General features: G+C 42.2%; 1 protein-coding gene across 3 annotated transcripts in view; it reads left to right on the plus strand.

The window, feature by feature from the left end:
• Window positions 1-373: 373 nt before the first annotated feature.
• The window catches only part of LOC124130885 (amine oxidase [flavin-containing]-like), a 61,480-nt gene continuing 41,482 nt past the window's right edge, over window positions 374-20,371 (plus strand). The window contains exons 1-2 of one of the 3 annotated variants that reach the window (XM_048390592.1): window positions 374-654; window positions 19,473-19,567. In XM_048390592.1, coding sequence (XP_048246549.1) covers window positions 531-654; window positions 19,473-19,567 — 219 coding nt within the window. In that variant the 5' untranslated portion in view covers window positions 374-530. The remainder of the gene's footprint in view (window positions 655-19,472; window positions 19,568-20,371) is intronic. The other 2 variants (XM_048390593.1, XM_048390591.1) reach the window with 2 other exon arrangements.

Genomic DNA, 20,371 nt, shown 5'->3' on the forward strand with positions numbered 1-20,371 from the left:
TGTATAAATAATTCAACGTTAAATATAATTTTAACATGATATCATCCTACTCAATTTCCGTAAATATGGGCAAAATATAGATCTACATCTGTTTTAGTACTATTATTTAAATTATCTTCTTTTAATTCACCATTTCCAATTACACGAGATAGTAATTAGCATCTCTCGATCAAACAAACGAGCAGCAGCTGCAAGAGGATATAGTGGCCATTATATACAGTGCTTGCACATTAAAGGGTTGAACCTCATTAGTTTTATTAGCATCATTGTGGTCTGGGTTCACTTGCGCAAGGGTCGAAATGGTTATATATAAACTGCAGGAATGGCGCATCAAGGCCATACTTTAGCGGGAACCGTGGCCAGCTACCGACAAATCTCCCAATAGCAATGCTGATACAATAACACTGTTTCCCGCCGCAATCTATTTTGACACCTGAAACACAAATAATTAAGTCTGCTTGTTGCAGTAAGCTCGGTCGTCCCTGAACCACTTGGTCGCGGAAGAGGCCATATTGATCCTCAACTGACAGATGTCACGTGACGAATTCTCGGATAGCAGTGTTGTGAAACTGCCATTTGCGAGCACTGCTGTGCAGGGAGGTAGCATGAACCAGTACAAAGCCGAAGTTATTGTAGTTGGAGGCGGACTTAGCGGTAAGTATGCTCAAATGCTTAAAACGTGCAAAAAATGCCATTTTGTAGCTGCAAGCAATACGCGGAAGTTTCGCAAATAATGGTAAACAACGGCATCGCCAGTCTTGGACCTCCTTGGATATTGATCGCGTGTTTATATCCCGCACGTGCTTTTGGTGCTGCGGTACTCGTCCGTGCGGGTCGTGATTTGAAACATGGATTATTTTTGCGTTTGTTCCACAAGATATTAATGTATGAGCACGTAAACGTGTAACAGACGCGTTGAGACCTCCTGAGACAGGACGATTAATGGGTACAAGTATATAGGCGAGCTGTGGACTCAATAATACTCAATAATTCACTTCGAAACATACACGGAGCCCTATTCTCATTATTTCATTGTGGAAGGACACATCTAATATTAGAGTAGCGATAATAAAAAGATTGAGCCAGTTTTGTTTTCGGACACTGCAGCAACTAATACAGGCCATATAGAAATTGTTGTTATCTGACATTTAGTTGGTTTGATCTAATGCCTTATTTAGCAATGCCAAAAGTAGAATTACGATCATACAACTCTTTAAATGATAAGTATAGATATAAAGTGTTTCCGATCTTTTTTTTAATCCACAGATGTGTGTCTCGTGACATAAACAGATGGTTATATATTAAAAAACACATGTGTGAAAGCCAGATATTCTGTTGTTAGAATTAGCACAATGACACAAATCTAGGATTGACTGACACGAGAAGCCAGGTCACATTTAAGATTAGTCTCATCTCACTGCAGTATGTTTGATACTGTGGAAATATACTTCACTATGGAAGATAGGTTAATGTAGCAGGTCTTTAACACTTATTAATGTATACCCCCCCCCCCCCCCCCCCCAAACAAGCTATCTTGTCGAGTTCTGTGTCCTTGACCTACAATCGAATACTTTTCTTGCATTGAATAAAGGTCACGCAGATTTTTGGTGGTAATTTATATCAGGGTGACCTGACGCCATCAGGGCTTGTGATTGTGTGTTTAGTCATGAACTACTCATACTGTGTATCTGGGTTGTGTCTCCGGGTCAGGTGTGTCAAGGCCCCCAAACTTGAGGGTATGTCACCTCAACCTGCGTCTCATGTGTGCTGACTAAGGTAGTAACTATTCATTTTGAGGGGTTGGGTTGGGCGGGGATTTTTGTTTTTTCTCTGAAGGGGGCACTGAAAAATGTAGTTCTTTTTGGACAAAAACATTTTTCATGTGATTCACCATCTCCATTTGACCCGTGAAGATTCCGGGGTAGAATAGGTCTTCAGCAACCCATGCTTGCCGTAAAAGGCGACTATGCTTGTCATAAAAGGCGACTACCGGGATTGGGTGGTCAGGCTCGCTGACTTGGTTGATGCATGTCATCGATCCCAATTGCGTGGATCGATGCTCATGATATTAATCACAGGATTGTCTGGTCCAGACTCGATTATTTACAGACCGCTGTTGTATAGCTGGAATATTGCCGAGTGTGGCGTTAAACAACAAACCAAACTCAACCCCAAAACCATCTCCATTTAACAAAGGAAAAAAGTATTTCACTACCCTGTTTTCTGAAACAAATTAGTTTTCACCAATAAGTCATGTAACATTACGAAATGCAGTGAGATGTCCACCCAGGCACAAAGTGAAACAAGGTTGGCCAAGTCCAACTGTTGTAAATTGGGGAAAATTCCTCAAGCCGCAGAGGTCATCAAGCACAGACATGGAAACGGAACCCGCTGGTGTCCTCGCTTGTAAAATGCCTCAAACCCTGGTTTTCAGTTGTGCAGATCCTGTACTTTTTCCAGATCCATGGCTAAGTCTGACTCGTTCAGTGATAGACAAGGATGATAACCACCGGAAGTAGTACCTACCTGACCTTTAATATTGGCTCTGATTTGATACCTCTCTCAATCAAGATATGACAAGCCATCCTAAGGACATCTTCCTGAGGCAAGGGAGTTAACTGACTGTAAATGTCCAGTTTCCACCCTTGCCGAACTACCCTGTAACCTCGTGGCTCGATCGTAGCGCCACCAGTGGCTATTGTGAATTATGTCCCAGCTATGTCCCTCCTACTGACAAAGCAGATTCCACCTCTCATATCACTTACATTTGCTTCAAACAAAATGGTGGCACCCAGTCAAGACCATCTGATTGGTAATCAAATTCTATATTGTTGTAAAACGTGGTTTTACTTCACAAAGTGCATCAAATCATGTCAGCACCTTGATTAGAAAGATGAAAAGATTGTGAAAATATCTGTTGACGCCTTGTTGTGCCTTTTGCCCGCGACGCCCCTGGCTTGTGACGAGTGGGGCTAGAGGGGCAGAATACGTTCACTTTTTCACGAACACCTGGTGTCATCACAGTTTGACAGTAATTCATAAACTCATGATCATGAAATGCCATATATGAACGTAGAAAAGCCAAATTTTGAGGACCAGAAAACAAATTCTGTAGAAAGCTTATGCATGGGTTACACTTTCATCAAGAAGTAGTCAGAATCATACAATAGACTCTCCTTAAATTTTCCAATATTGTAAGATATATGTTTCTAGTTATAGTTGTATACTAATAATAAATTAAATAGGAACACTTTACAACTGGTAGTCAAGTATGACAGTAGACTATTACCACCAATGATCTTGATGAGATCAAGTTGAGAATTTTGACAAAGTTGACGTTTTTTTTGTCAGTAATGCGTAATGACGCCACTATTTGTCAAACATTCATTCTCTTGATGGTGCATTATGCGTATGGGGGACACGGACGGCCCAGTCGTCTTAAGGCGCCGCGATTCGCTGTGCAGAGTTGTGTCCCTTGGGCATGCCAGAAACCTATGATTGTGGGTTTGAATCCCGGTTCGCCCCGATTATGTTTCTAGATTTGTCAGCACAATATCCGTGCTCGTGGGTTTCACCGAAGTGGTAAACGTCTGAGACCTGCATCACTTCGGGCTTTCCTCCCACATTAAGCTGACACGCCGTGATATAACTGGAATACTGTTAAAGGTCAGCGTTAAACCCAACTCACTCACATTATCCCAATGTCAGTTTGAGGGATTCTGTCCCACTCCGCTTGCAGCACCTGGCCAATGTGGTCAGCCGCCTATGACGCTGACGCACACGTCTCTCTGTCATGTCCCGGACGTGTTCAGTGGGGGAAATGCTGGGGTCATCGCTGGCCATGCCATTCTATGGGTGTTGTGCTGCTGGTGGTGAACATTGACGATTCGTGCACGGTGAGCATAAACATTGTCATCCTGAAAGACAACACGTCGACCCACATGCCACATAGTGATGGCAGGCTTAGAAATTAATTGTATTTTAGTAGTGGATGGCACAGTTAACATGGTTAACATTGTGTTGACACTTTAAGATAGATCTGCTGTGACTGATGGGCACACTTAGAAATCCTATTTTCCTAACCATGCTTACACAGGGATGAGAATCGTCCGCAAATTTCCACAAATTTTAGTGACCACAAATTTGTTTAAAAAAACAAAAAAACACCCCCAGATTATGGACCATGCTCCATTGCAAAGATGTTTTAGCTGAAAAGGAAAATATCCATTCTCATCCCTGCTTACAGTTTACCATGTGGGAATGTTTATTATATGAAGGTGATGAAGCGAGTATCAAACAAATAACCGTGACAAAAAGATGGAATATGATGAAACACATGGAAAATGATGAACATTTGAATTGTTAACACAGTATGATTCACAAAATAGATTTGGAGATTCAGGAATTCTAAAGGCTATCAATCTAATTGTTAAGGAACGGGGCGAGCTTCTAAATTTCAGCTGTTTATTATCTAGCCCATTAAATGCAGCTGTGAAGATCCGGGTTAGAACAGGTCATCAGCGACCGATGTTTGATGTAAGAGATGACTATGCGTGTCGTAAGAGACAACTAACAGGATTGGGTGGTCAGGCTCGCTGACTTGGTTGATGCAAGTCATTTATCCCAATTGCGTAGATTGATGTTCATGATGTCAGTCACTGGATTGTCTGGTCCAAATTCGATTATTATATTGCTGGAATATTCCTGAGTGGGGTGATAAAATGACATGCATCAAGTTCAAATACCGATTAGAGGTATTCTTCTAGTTGTCACATGTGATTTCTGGGGCACACCAGTCAGTGCCCTGTGAGTGCCTGTGAAGATTCCGGGGTAGAATAGGTCTTCAGCAACCCATGCTTGCCATAAATGGTGACTATGCTTGTCGTAAAAGGCGACTAACGGGATCGGGTGGTCAGGCTCACTGGCTTGGTTGATGCATGTCATCGATCCCAATTGCGTGGATCGATGCTCATGATATCAATCACTGGATTGTGTGGCCCAGACTCGATTATTTACAGACCGCCGTCATATAACTGGAATACTGCTGAGTGCGGCGTTAAACAACAAACCAACCAACCAACCAACCTGTTGCACAATTGAAAAATATGCACCAAAGTTTATACTGTTAAAGACCTCTTGACAAAGGACAGCAAAATAAAGCTGATGTCATATTAACTAGACAATTGCTAATGCAACTTAATCTGTTTTATTAATCTACTGAATGGCCCTTTGATTCCACAGTATTGTGTTGTGTCTATCTCCAGGAGAGGTCTTACTGCTGATTCTTTATGTCCCTGTGAGCAGCAATTATGTTGTCAACACATAGCTTAGTGATCTAAACAGCTTGCCCCATAGTGCTTGTGATAGGTGCTTGATGACAGTGGAAGCTAATCGGGATTAGTGAGGGCCAATTACAGGGTTAATTTGTCTTTCGTCTTATCATTTACGGCTGGAATCCAGAGCATAGAGAGTCAGTACGGTTGAAGATATTCATACTTTTGACTGTCTGAGGAATGAGGCAGTGGAATGTTGAACTTTTCTTTTTCAAGAAATGAGATGTACCTTTGGTGGAAAGTGGTATTTGTTATTCAGTGTGCAGACTCGAATCAGTTGTGGCATGAATCTCAGAATCACCCCGAGTTGGTCAACGCTATAACCATTGGTTTCACCAAATCGGTAATGTGTTAGAGTTGCATAACTTCAGAACCCGTGAAGATCCGGGGTAGAATAGGTCTTCAGCAACCCATGCTTGTCGTAAAAGGTGACTATGCTTGTCGTGAGAGGCGACTAACGGGATCGGGTGGTCAGGCTCGCTGACTTGGTTGATGCATGTCATCTCTGGATTGTCTGGTCCAGACTCGATTATTTACAGACATAAACAACAAACAAACAAACAAAGTTAGAGCATGGTCAAAGACAAAGGAATGATGGTTTAATTGTGTGTAAGAGATGGCTCATGACAATCTGTTGATAATGTGTAACCCTACTATCTCGGTGTTGTTTGTTCTCTGTGTACAGAGATTATATTGTCATGCTGGTTTTATAAAACGAGTGTCAGAATTCTTGTATTTCCGAGCATGAGCGAGAGTTTCTTAAAAATCAGTGTGACACATATGCGAGTGTAATAATTTCTTTGTTACCCATTATTTCTTTATCCATTTGAACTTCCCTTTAGAAAAATGCTCTTATCACGACCAGTCTTTGAAAACAATTTTTTTTTTAAATAACATCAACAATCTTCAGCAATGTCATTTTTAGTGTGATGTCACCCTGACCTTATATCACAACAGGATTTGAATGACGTCAACACTGTCATCTGGATGAGGTAAACAATGTACTGGTGCATGTGAACAGATAGTTGCACCAGTGAACTAGGGCTGGGATGAGTTGACATTTACGACCCGGGTACTTGTCCCCTTTTACCTCGACTCCACCTGGGTACTCGTCCTCTTTTACCTCGACTCCACCTGGGTACTTGTCCCCTTTTACCTCGACTCCACCTGGGTACTCGTCCTCTTTTACCTCGACTCCACCCGGGTACTTGTCCCCTTTTACCTCGACTCCACCCGGGTACTCGTCCTCTTTTACCTCGACTCCACCTGGGTACTCGTCCTCTTTTACCTCGACTCCACCCGGGTACTTGTCCCCTTTTACCTCCACTCCACCCGGGTACTTGTCCCCTTTTACCTCGACTCCACCCGGGTACTTGTCCTCTTTTACCTCGACTCCACCCGGGTACTTGTCCCCTTTTACCTCGACTCCACCCGGGTACTTGTCCTCTTTTACCTCGACTCCACCCGGGTACTTGTCCCCTTTTACCTCGACTCCACCCGGGTACTTGTCCCCTTTAACCTCGACTCCACCCGGGTACTCGTCCTCTTTTACCTCGACTCCACCTGGGTACTCGTCCCCTTTTACCACGACTCCACCCGGGTACTCGTCCCCTTTTACCACGACTCCACCCGGGTACTCGTCCCCTTTTACCACGACTCCACCCAGATACTCGTCCCCTTTTACCACGACTCCACCCAGATACTCGTCCTCTTTTACCTCGACTCCACCCGGGTACTCGTCCCCTTTTACCACGACTCCACCCAGATACTCGTCCCCTTTTACCACGACTCCGACTGGGTACTCGTCCCCTTTTACCACGACTCCACCTGGGTACTTGTCCCCTTTTACCACGACTCCACCCAGATACTTGTCCCCTTTTACCACGACTCCACCTGGGTACCCACTGTAGATCTCAAGAGTTGAGTACAATAGTCTAGTAGGGAATTGTTTTACCGGAACCGTGTAAAATACAACTTACAGACACATGTACCACTGACTGAAGTTTACTGCAGTTTTATCTCTAATCAAATGTATAAAAGGCGGAAAGGATTTGTGCATAGTCAGAAAGAAATGCAAACACCACTTGTCCTGGTAGCCCTGTGGGCAGGCAGGTGTTACTCAGGACCCATCGCCCCGAGCAACAGAGTACCCATCCCATCCCAGCCCTACACTAAACATGGGATTTTTATGCACTCGCCTATTTCTAACCCTATGGGTAATATACTTCTATACTATGCTTATGATTGGTTATAATAAAAAATAACAGTTATTCGTTTTATGGACCAACTCATTTATCAGATCCATTAAACATATGCCTGCCAAATACATCTAAAGTAAAAGGGTTTGAGGTCGCTTGTATATGTCAGTTGTTCTGTAAACTGAAATATTAGAAAAGTGTACCTATTTCTTTTACTTGTCTTGGTAGAACAACAATTCTTATATTATTTCTCTGCAAAGGGGAATATTTTGAAGAGTCATAGCAGGGATTTTTCTAGATCTCCTAGACCCTAGAGAATCAATTAGAAAATGAGTTCAACTCCAGCAAATTTATTGGATGAGTAAAATTAAGCATTGTTTAAAAAGATAACTTTCTTTCAGGGACTAAATGTTCACCTGCTAGATCTGCTTAGAGGGCCCACATCTGTAGTAATTTACTAAATGTCAGTACAAATTCACATATGGGAATTAAATATGTGTCATAAATTAATTTACCGTATTTACCGTAATAAGCACCCTGGGCACTCTCAAAATTAGAAATAGGGGGCTCTTATTAGAATATAATTTTGGTGAAAGAGTTGAAAGATCATAAATTTTATGGTTTATGCTGAATGAGTGAAATGATACAAAAGAAAAGTCTGTGCGTATTACATGACAGATATATTTTCTAGAATTTACACGAGTGCATATTATACACAAATAAACAAGTCTTGTGTACATTGATCAATCGTAAGGGTGCTAATTGGGATTGCTAACTAGCCAATATATTGGCAAATATCGCTGTGAGTGTTTATCAGAGCGGGGCGCTTATTACGTCGAATGCGGTAAATTAAATTGATGTCATTATAGTTATGGCTAATGCTATGGCCTTGTCATGGTGGCCAGTGTTTTACTGATAACAGGACCAATAAAGAGGGAGAGGTTGATACTTAATTTTACATTTTTGTATTAAGTGCAATGTCATATACAATGTATAAATACTTTTGAATTGAAAATTAAGAAATTTAAAAAAGAACCCAAATTTGAACAAAATAACAATATTTTCCCAGGCTGCTTTCCAAGGGAAGTTATTAAGCTTTGATAAATCCCTCTTTTTAGCTATTGTTGTACTGAGTTCAAGTTTTTTTGCATCAAACCATACTTGACACAGAAATGTAATGAATTGTATCCAGTGTTTGTTTGCAAGGACACAAGTACCTGTCAAGATTCACATATGCCATTGTCTGTCAGTCCAAGGGGCGACATCGCGGTCTAGTCATCATTGATTTCACCCAATCAATACTTCGCCATCGATTGGTTTCTTGCAATTTCATCTGTGGAAGTTAGCGACCCTAATCGCCCTGATTCAACCTCTTTATCACCCATTGTTGTCATGTGATTGGCAGATGTGCATTTCTCAGCATTGATTGACATGAAATATACATGGTTGAGGTGGAATACGCATGTGGAATACATTCGGTTTAACATTTCGTGAATTATGGATTAATCTTGTAGCAATTGAGGATTGTTGTTTCTGATAAAATGCAGTTCTGTAATATTGTAACTGGCGGTACGGGGTAGTTCAACGGGAGGTGCTAGGTAGTGTAACTGGAGGATATGAATATGAGTGAGTGAATATGGTTTTACGCGCTTTTAGCAATATTCCAGCAATATCACGGCGGGGGACACCAGAAATGGGCTTCACACATTGTACCCATGTCGGGAATCGAACCCTGGTCTTTGGCGTGACGAGCGAACGCTTTAACCACTAGGCTACCCGACCGCCCCTGGAGGATGAAGGTGGTGTAGCTTGATATAGCATCCCCATAAAGAGCGGTTTAGAATTGGTCTTCAGCAGCCCATGCTTGTCTCCCCCTGTGAAGAACCGGTTAGAATTGGTTTCAGCAACCCATGTTTGTCTACCCCTGTGAAGTATCCCAATTCTGTAGATCGATGCTCATGTCAATCACTGGATTGTCTGATTCAGACTTGATTATTGTCATATCGCCATCATATACCTGGAATATTTGCTGAGTGCTGCATTAAACAACAAACAAAATTACAAAACAAACCAAAATGCAAGCAAACAGGATATATGGCAACTCCAACTTGATACGAAGATCATGTTGTCAGCCATAGTAAAGTTACAGACTAAGGTCTTGTTTCATTTCCTGAGAGATGTGGCTGTAGGGCAGCCTCAATTAACACATGTACGCACAGGGATGTAGCTTGGATGCTCCACAGCTTCCTGATGAATTCCATCAGTTCTGAGTGCGAAGGGGCAGTGGGCTAGTCCAGTGGTTAAAGTATTCGCTTGTCACACCGCCGACCCGGGTTTGAGTCCCCACATGGGTACAATGTGTGAAGCCCATTTCTGGTATTCCGTTTTAGTTTTATGTTTCACAGATTTTTTCTAGGTTTTCGGTCGATTAGAAATAGAAATAAATAGCTATGTCAATCATTTATTTATTTATTTATTTATTTATATGAAAGTCATTCTGCTGTGGAGTTAAAACTGCAGCTGGCTTCTTGAATCACTGATAGTGATGTACACATGGAATTTATGTGTAACATTTTTATTGTATAATGAGGACGATATTACTAGCGGGAGACATAGTAAATATAATATTTTGTGTTTAATTTATTTCTTTTCCCTGCTGGGGGCACGGGTGGCCCAGTTGTCTAAGGCGCCGCGATTCGCTGTGCAGAGTTGCGCCCCTTGGGCACGCCAGAAACCTATGATTGTGGGTTCGAATCCCGGTTCGCCCCGATTATGTTTCTAGGTTTGTCAGCACCATACCCGTGCTCGTGGGTTTCACCGAAGTGGTAAACGTCTTAGACCTGCATCACTTCGGGCTTTCCTTCCACATTAAGCTGACACGCCGCGATATGACTGGAATACTGTTAAAAGCGGCGTTAAACCCGACTCACTCACTCACTCACTCACTCACTCACTCACTCACTCACTCACTCTTTTCCAGCTGCCTGTGAAACAAAAAATAAAAAATGTGTGGCCTTAATGAATTATTGGACAATATGAGGTTTGTGCCATCCTATGTATTTCCCAGTTAGTTTTCCTGTAGTGCTTTTCAAGAGAGGATTTCTTCTTGTGCAATATGCTACTGTTTTTCCAAGTCAAATGTTGCTAATTTTAGATATGGCAAGAAAGATTTGCTGACCCCGGCTTCAGAAACATTCACTCATTACTACATGAAAGTCATAATGTTGTCTCGAGAAATACTTCGAAATTTTCTCCCAAGATCTGAATTATCCCTGATTAGGTCAACGTGTGATCAATCACACCCTGGTTAATTAACCTTGTAGAATGTATTGGCATGAGACTTGAAGAGATTTGTGCCATTTGATGACAAGCGGACACTGAAGCCAGGGAGACTGTTCCGAGCTCCATCATCCAGAAGTCTATTGAAATTCACCGGGAATTGAATCCAGTTATTTCATGGTTAGGCAGTCACTTGTCAGAAGGAAATGTCTTGCACCAAATTGATTTCCTAAAGAAATACTTCGGAACATTGGAAGACAGATAATACGGCATGATGTCGCCTTTGGTATCCAGCATTGGATCATTAGAGGCCAGAATGAAATCAATATGAGCAGGGAGCCTGACTTCAGGTGAACATCATCAGACATGAGTACTGGGAGGACTTCACAAGTACACGCTGCAGATGTCATAGATATCTAGAGCATGCATTTAGTTTTAGTATTGTTTTCTTTATGTAACATTTTATGCTGATGGATCCCGGGTAGTGTGTTTGGGTCATCTTCCCGAGGCTGGAGAGTTAACTGACTATAAAAGTCCAGTTTCAACCCTTGCCGAACTAGGCTGGTATTATGGAGTTACATTTTGGCTGGACTAACGAGTCTATACATAGTCCAATCAAAATCGCGCACCAAAATCAAAATCCGGTTCGTAAACTGTCGTGCAGATTTCGGTCGATTGCAGGATTTGCAAAGCATGTGCACCGCCCACTTGTCAGCAGATAGTTTCCAAATCTTTTTATTCAAGGTGCTCATGTGATTTGATGCATTTCGCGATGTAAGACCCGTTTTATCACAATATAGATCTTGATTATCCATCAGATCGTCCTGACTGACTGTGTGAAACAAACGCAAGTGATACGACAGGTGTAGTCTGTCTTACAGACCCTGATACAAATATATATCAAATACAGCCCATGCAAGTCTATAATGTTTGGCAAGTCTAGATCACTGCAGTATCTGAAAATGAAGAGAGTCACTGGGCTCCTTTTTATTATATTTTTATTAAGATAACTAAACAACTGTTTTTTTATGTACGATATGTTCATTTCAGAGACTAGATTTTAGTCTACGACAGGTGGGATCTGATTGGTCCATAAGAGAGGCTTATAGGGAACATAACTGGTAATAGCCACTGGTGGCGCTACGATCGAGCCCAGTAATTCCAGCCGAATTCGGCAAGGGTGGAAACTGGACTTTTAAAGTCAGTTAACTCTCTTGCCTCGGAAAGATGTATTTGGGTAGGTGTTTGGTGTTTGTGTGAGACCCTTTTCTTTTGTCCTTCTGCCCCTCATTAACTTTAGTAGTATACATGATGGGGATCCTGGACCACCACCCCTGGACCAGGCCCAAACCCTTACAATGCACATAGGGGTCTTAGGTTTATACGAATAATATGAGTACGATCTGTGCTATATTTTGCTGAGCAGTTCCTAATATCCCCATTATCTATACTACCACTTATATATTTTTAGCTTTCTAAAAACTACAAGGCCGATGAAGGTGAAACAAAGATTGTATGGATTCCCATTTTCAGTGGTGGAATTGTTTTTGCTTACTGTAGGTTACCATGGTTACTGCCTAATTATTTCCATCCACTTTGGTGAAAGGCAGGAGCAGGGGTATTGTGCTGACAAATCTAGAAACATCAGGAGGAACCGGAACCCAAACTCATTGTCAGAGGTTTCTGGCGTGCCCAAGGGATACAAACTCTGCACGTCAAATCACGGCACCTTAGACGACTGGGCCACCTGTGCCCCTGTCTGAAATGAGTTGTGATTTTGTTGGCTTTCACAGTGTAGACCTCTCCATTAAACAAAACAGATACAGTTAAAAACACTTGAACATGTTTGTTTGTTGTTTAAGCAGTATTCCAGCTATGTGACGGCGGTCAGTAAATAATCGACTCTGGACCAGACAATTCAATTGACATCATGACCAATCAATCTGCGCAATTGGGATATTATGACATGCATCAACCAAGTCCTCGGGCCCGACAAGCCGATCCCGTCAGTTATCAGTTATGTATATATTAACACAATCCAGTGATTGATATCATGAGCATTGATCCACGCAATGGTGGGCGAGCTTCACCACCCAATCTCGTTAGTTGCCTCTTATGACAAGCATGGGTTGCTGTCCATCGGGCACTTTAACATGTATAGGGTCAGCATGAGTGTGTGTGGTTGCTGGTTTGCAATGCAGTCAGACATATCTCTGCTATATCACAGTGGCCTGTAAACCAGTGGATGACATATGAACATTGACCCACAATCATCCCGGGTTGCAAATTCACAAATCGTGACCACCCGATGAATAAATTGTGCACATGCGTTCAACAAATTGTGACCACCCAATCAGCAAATTATGACTAGCCAATCAACAAATTGTGACCACCCAATTAACAAATTGTGACCACCCAATTAACAAATTGTGACCATCCAATCAACAAATAGTGACCACCCAATCAACATGTGACCATACAATTAAAAAATGGTGTACCTGTGACAATGCATCATGATATTTACTTCATGAAAGGCCGTCAAAATGGCCGACATGATGAACCTGACAGAGGAGATTGTCAAAAAAGTACTGAACCTGTGGTGATTAGGTGTTAAATCATCTTTGATGAGTTGGCCAACCATTTGAAGGTGGTTATAATGATATTTTAAAAAGTGCTGAAGTAAATTAATGAAATGTTGCAAAATAGCTGTTGACTCTCAAAATCAGTCAAGACCAAGTCAGCGGTTTTAGATGATTCTGTGTTCACAAGGGAGGGTTGTGAGGATATTTCCATCATGTCTGTGTCAGTCAAGACCGAGTCAGCGGTCTTAAGTGATTCTGTGTTCACAAGGAAGGGTTGTGAGGATGTCTCCATCATGTCTGTGTCAGTCAAGACCGAGTCAGCGGTCTTAGATGATTCTGTGTTCACAAGGGAGGATTGTGAGGATGTCTCCATCATGTCTGTGTCAGTCAAGACCGAGTCAGCGGTCTTAGATGATTCTGTGTTCACAAGGGAGGATTGTGAGGATGTCTCCATCATGTCTGTGTCAGTCAAGACCGAGTCAGCGGTCTTAGATGATTCTGTGTTCACAAGGGAGGGTTGTGAGGATGTCTCCATCATGTCTGTGTCAGTCAAGACCGAGTCAGCGGTCTTAAGTGATTCTGTGTTCACAAGGAAGGGTTGTGAGGATGTCTCCATCATGTCTGTGTCAGTCAAGACCGAGTCAGCAGTCTTAGATGATTCTGTGTTCACAAGGGAGGGTTGTGAGGATGTCTCCATCATGTCTGTGTCAGTCAAGACCGAGTCAGCGGTCTTAGGTGATTCTGTGTTCACAAAGGAGGGTTGTTCACAAGGGAGGGTTGTGAGGATGTCTCCATCATGTCTGTGTCAGTCAAGACCGAGTCAGCAGTCTTAGATGATTCTGTGTTCACAAGGGAGGGTTGTGAGGATGTCTCCATCATGTCGGTGTCAGTCAAGACCGAGTCAGCGGTCTTAGATGATTCTGTGTTCACAAGGGTGGGTTGTGAGGATGTCTCCATCATGTCTGTGTCAGTCAAGACCGAGTCAGCGGTCTTAGATGATTCTGTGTTCACAAAGGAGGGTTGTTCACAAGGGAGGGTTGTGAGGATGTCTCCATCATGTCTGTGTCAGTCAAGACCGAGTCAGCGGTCTTAGGTGATTCTGTGTTCACAAGGGTGGGTTGTGAGGATGTCTCCATCATGTCCATGTCAGTCAAGACCGAGTCAGCGGTCTTAGATGATTCTGTGTTCACAAAGGAGGGTTGTGAGGATGTCTCCATCATGTCCATGTCAGTCAAGACCGAGTCAGCGGTCTTAGATGATTCTGTGTTCACAAAGGAGGGTTGTTCACAAGGGAGGGTTGTGAGGATGTCTCCATCATGTCTGTGTCAGTCAAGACCGACTCAGCGGTCTTAGGTGATTCTGTGTTCACAAGGGTGGGTTGTGAGGATGTCTCCATCATGTCTGTGTCAGTCAAGACCGAGTCAGCGGTCTTAGATGATTCTGTGTTCACAAAGGAGGGTTGTGAGGATGTCTGCATCATGTCTGTGTCAGTCAAGACCGAGTCAGCGGTCTTAGATGATTCTGTGTTCACAAAGGAGGGTTGTGAGGATGTCTCCATCGTGTCTGTGTCAGTCAAGACCGAGTCAGCGGTCTAAGATGATTCTGTGTTCACAAGGGAGGGTTGTGAGGATGTCTCCATCATGTCCGAGTCAGTCAAGACCGAGTCAGCGGTCTTAGATGATTCTGTGTTCACAAAGGAGGGTTGTGAGGATGTCTCCATCATGTCTGTGTCAGTCAAGACCGAGTCAGCGGTCTTAGATGATTCTGTGTTCACAAGGAAGGGTTGTGAGGATGTCTCCATCATGTCTGTGTCAGTCAAGACCGCTGACTCGGTCTTAAGTGATTCTGTGTTCACAAGGAAGGGTTGTGAGGATGTCTCCATCATGTCCATGTCAGTCAAGACCGAGTCAGCGGTCTTAGATGATTCTGTGTTCACAAGGGAGGGTTGTGAGGATGTCTCCATCATGTCTGTGTCAGTCAGGACCGAGTCAGCGGTCTTAAGTGATTCTGTGTTCACAAAGGAGAGTTGTTCACAAGGGAGGGTTGTGAGGATGTCTCCATCATGTCTGTGTCAGTCAAGACCGAGTCAACGGTCTTAAGTGATTCTGTGTTCACAAGGGTGGGTTGTGAGGATGTCTCCATCATGTGTCCATGTCAGTCAAGACCGAGTCAGCGGTCTTAGATGATTCTGTGTTCACAAAGGAGGGTTGTGAGGATGTCTCCATCATGTCTGTGTCAGTCAAGACCGAGTCAGCGGTCTTAGATGATTCTGTGTTCACAAGGGAGGGTTGTGAGGATGTCTGCATCATGTCTGTGTCAGTCAAGACCGAGTCAGCGGTCTTAGATGATTTTGTGTTCACAAGGGAGGGTTGTGAGGATGTCTCCATCGTGTCTGTGTCAGTCAAGACCAAGTCAGCGGTCTTAGATGATTCTGTGTTCACAAGGGAGGGTTGTGAGGATGTCTCCATCATGTCTGTGTCAGTCAAGACCAAGTCAGCGGTCTTAGATGATTCTGTGTTCACAAGGGAGGGTTGTGAGGATGTCTCCATCATGTCTGTGTCAGTCAAGACCGAGTCAGCGGTCTTAGATGATTCTGTGTTCACAAAGGAGGGTTGTGAGGATGTCTCCATCATGTCTGTGTCAGTCAAGACCGAGTCAGCAGTCTTAAGTGATTCTGTGTTCACAAGGGAGGATTGTGAGGATGTCTCCATCATGTCTGTGTCAGTCAAGACCGAGTCAGCAGTCTTAGGTGATTCTGTGTTCACAAGGGAGGGTTGTGAGGATGTCTCCATCATGTCTGTGTCAGTCAAGACACAGAATCAACAGTTTTAGTGTTCATGGCTTTGATTTGTTCACAGGGTGGGTTGTGGTGAGGATATTCTGTCATGGCATGCAGGCAAACACCCTGACTGTTTCAAATGTATGGAAAACCTCATGAACGATGGTAATATAGCTAAGTGTGCCTGGGGCTCCAGGGGTTTAATTAGGATTGAGGGGCAAATCTACAGGGATGAAAGTGACGCTGTCACCTTTTTATGGTGTACATGGCTGCCTGCCTGCCAGCTGTGTATATTTGTTCATATGCCCTGTGTGAAAGACATACTACCTGTCACAAATCTTGGCAACACATCTTCCAGTTGTCTCTGGACTTACAGACTTGCATATTTTTCTGGACTGGTAGAGATTGAGGTCAACTTTCAAAAGTCAGTCTAAATATAAAAGGTAATCTACATTTTGCCAACCACTTATCATGCTGATCTGCGTAGGTTAATTCAGTGAATTGACAATCAGATTGCTTCTCTGTATTTTATAATAATAATGATAATAATAATAATAATAACAAACCCTCTTTGCTGCATTTTATTTTAATCTGTAAATAATAATAATAATGAGGCTTCTTAAGTAGTGCTAAACTCCATAATAATAACAATAATAATGATAATAATAATAACATTTGCTGCATTTTATTTTAATCTGTAAATAATAATAATAATGAGGCTTCTTAAGTAGTGCTAAACTCCATAATAATAACAATAATAATGATAATAATAATAACAAACCCTCTTTGCTGCATTTTATTTTAATCTGTAAATAATAATAATAATGAGGCTTCTTAAGTAGTGCTAAACTCCATAATAATAATAATAATAATGATAATAATGGTTATATCCCATTAGTTAGACGTCCCATTAGTTAGACGTCCCAATTGTTAGACAATTTTACTTAGGCAAAGAGGGATTGTACCTACAGGTGTAATGGATCAGTCCTAATTAGATTAAAGTACTGAGTAGGGATAGGGGACTCACAGTTTAGGGAGTATATATGTTACAATTTCGTTTAATTAATCTAAAATACCTTACTCTCAGCACATGTAAACTGAGTTGAGTTGAGATTATCTACTCATCAAACAAATATAAATGATCTTGGGGTACGTATCATTAAATACCAAAAAATAAAAATAAAAAACTCAAAAGCTCCAACGTCCTAACTAAGGCAGGCAAACAAGTAACCTTCTTGTGGATACCCGCCCACGTAGGGATATACGGTAATGAAAACGCCGATAAGGCAGCCAATATGTTTATAGGCCCTCGAATAGATCGTTTCCTCCTGCGGATCTTCTTGTTTTCGGTTTAGCTCTGTCAGTTCTAACTGAGTTGTAGTTAGGTAGTGTGAATTTGGATTTTTTTTGAGAATTTGGTTTCCTGTATACAAGCAAATACATGTGAGGGCCTTTATTTAGTTTAAATTTAGTTTTTAGTTCATGGCCGTGGGAGGTGAGTCCGTTGGCGTTCCACTGAAAAATATTTAGTCCTTCCATTATTCGGGTGATTGGTGATTTAGTTTTTAGTTTTTATTTTATTCGGTGAGTTCTTTTTGATGGAGGTTAAAGAGGAAGAAGGGAAGAGCGACTTTAATATTAAAGTGTCTATTTAAAGCTGCTTTGCTTTGTTTGTCAGATCTTATCTGGACTATTCCATTTTAAAGTCTTAGGTAACAAGCATAAGGATTAGTGTGCACCCAACCGTTTCAAGTGTTGTTATAAGCTGTCTAACTATTGGGACGTCTAACTAATGGGAGGACACCATAATAATAATAACAAACCCTCTTTGCTGCATTTTATTTTAATCTGTAAATAATAATAATAATGAGGCTTCTTAAGTAGTGCTAAACTCCATAATAATAACAATAATAATGATAATAATAATAACAAACCCTCTTTGCTGCATTTTATTTTAATCTGTAAATAATAATAATAATGAGGCTTCTTAAGTAGTGCTAAACTCCATACTCATGTAACTTCAGGGAATGGCTCAGTATGCACTTAATGTTTTCATTCTCAGCTCCCTGTGGAATATACAACCCTAATTTAGCTGGCTTTGAGGCGCTAGAATGACAATACAGTCCTCCATTTTGACATCAGGATGACAATGGCTCACATTCCGAGTCTACAAGTCACTCATCAACAGTTCTCTTGTAATGATTTGTGTAAAAGGAACTGGTTTAGCTACTGAGCCACAGAGGGGTGTTTGTTTTTACGTAGTGTTTTATTTTGTAGGAAATTAAAACTCAAAATTATGTCATTAACTGGATTTGGAATGAGGAAGGAAAACATGGGTGATTTCATTTGCAAAGATCTTGATTACTGAGTCTTCCAACTAGGCCTGTAAATTGGCAAAAAAAAAAGTACTGCAGTAGATTGTGATACAGGTGAGTGAGTGAGTGAGTATAGTTTTACGCCGCTTTTAGGAATATTCCAGCAATATTCCGGCGGGGGACACAAGAAATGGGCTATACACATTGTCCCCATGTCGGGAATCGAACCCGGGTCTTCGTTGTGACGAGCGAATGCTTTAACCACTAGGCTACCCGACCGCCCTGTGATACAGGGATCTGTATTGTGATATGTATTACGATGTATTGGGAGCTGAAGTTATTGACCTTGATTCACACTTATTGTACATGCAGATCATATTTTGTACATACTGAAGTAAATATTTCACAGCATGGTCAGTCGCCACCATTTTGTAGTCATGGATACAGGGGAGACAACAACGTAAGAAAAAAAAATTCCAATATGCTGCCTTTTTATCAATCAATTTCGAAAGGAACATCATTGAATGAATTTCTGTGTAGATTTTAGGTAATTTTACCTTCTATATTGAACATGTTGACGGAAGTACATACCATGGATGACTGTAAAATTTGGGTTTATCCCCAAGTGTACTTATGTTTTACACGTCAAAGAGGACGATATAATTAATTTCACAACAATATTTCATATTTGTTCACGAATGATGACTGTAACCTTGGTAACTGAGATTTGAAAATTAAGATGGGAATGAGGAAATTTAACTCCATAATCATGATAATACCAGCCTAGTTCGGCAAGGGTGGAAACTGGACTTTTATAGTCAGTTAACTCACTTGCCTCGGGAAGATGGAACCGACTATGCTTGTTTTACAAGGCGTCAAACAGGATTGATGCATGTCAGGGTGCTATATTATGAACATGTCAAATTACTTACTTAATACTATGGTGTGAAACAAACTACGTGTTCATTTACTTACTGCTATTTCAGGTTTGTCTGCTGCCAAGTTACTACGAGAACAAGGTGTTGATGTTGTTGTCCTTGAAGCCAGGGACAGGGTCGGAGGGCGGACATTCACTATACAGGTAGGTACAGTAGAGGGAGGGTTCTGTTGTCAGGGACAGGGTCGGAGGGCGGACATTCACTATACAGGTATGTACAGTAGAGGGAGGGTTTTGTTGTCAGGGACAGGGTTGGAGGGTGGACATTCACTATACAGGTATGTACAGTAGAGGGAGGGTTTTGTTGTCAGGGACAGGGTCGGAGGGCGGACATTCACTATACAGGTAGGTACAGTAGAGGTAGGGTTTTGTTGTCAGGGACAGGGTCGGAGGGCGGACATTCACTATACAGGTATGTACAGTAGAGGGAGGGTTTTGTTGTCAGGGACAGGTTTGGAGGGCGGACATTCACTATACAGGTAGGTACAGTAGAGGTAGGGTTCTGTTGTCAGGGACAGGGTCGGAGGGCGGACATTCACTATACAGGTAGGTACAGTAGAGGTAGGGTTCTGTTGTCAGGGACAGGGTTGGAGGGTGGACATTCACTATACAGGTAGGTACAGTAGAGGTAGGGTTTTGTTGTCAGGGACAGGTTTGGAGGGCGGACATTCACTATACAGGTAGGTACAGTAGAGGTAGGGTTCTGTTGTCAGGGACAGGGTCGGAGGGCGGACATTCACTATACAGGTAGGTACAGTAGAGGTAGGGTTTTGTTGTCAGGGACAGGGTCGGAGGGCGGACATTCACTATACAGGTAGGTACAGTAGAGGTAGGGTTTTGTTGTCATCATGCTTGAAGCCGGGGCAGGGGACAGAGGGTGGACATTCACAGTACAGGTAGGTACAGTGGTGATGAGGTGGAGGTCATCATGCTTGAAGCCAGGGAAAG

The sequence above is a fragment of the Haliotis rufescens genome, unplaced genomic scaffold, assembly GCF_023055435.1.
Source record: "Haliotis rufescens isolate VD_foot unplaced genomic scaffold, xgHalRufe1.0.p SCAF_9, whole genome shotgun sequence".
In the NCBI taxonomy this organism is placed as follows: Eukaryota; Metazoa; Mollusca; class Gastropoda; order Lepetellida; family Haliotidae; genus Haliotis; species Haliotis rufescens.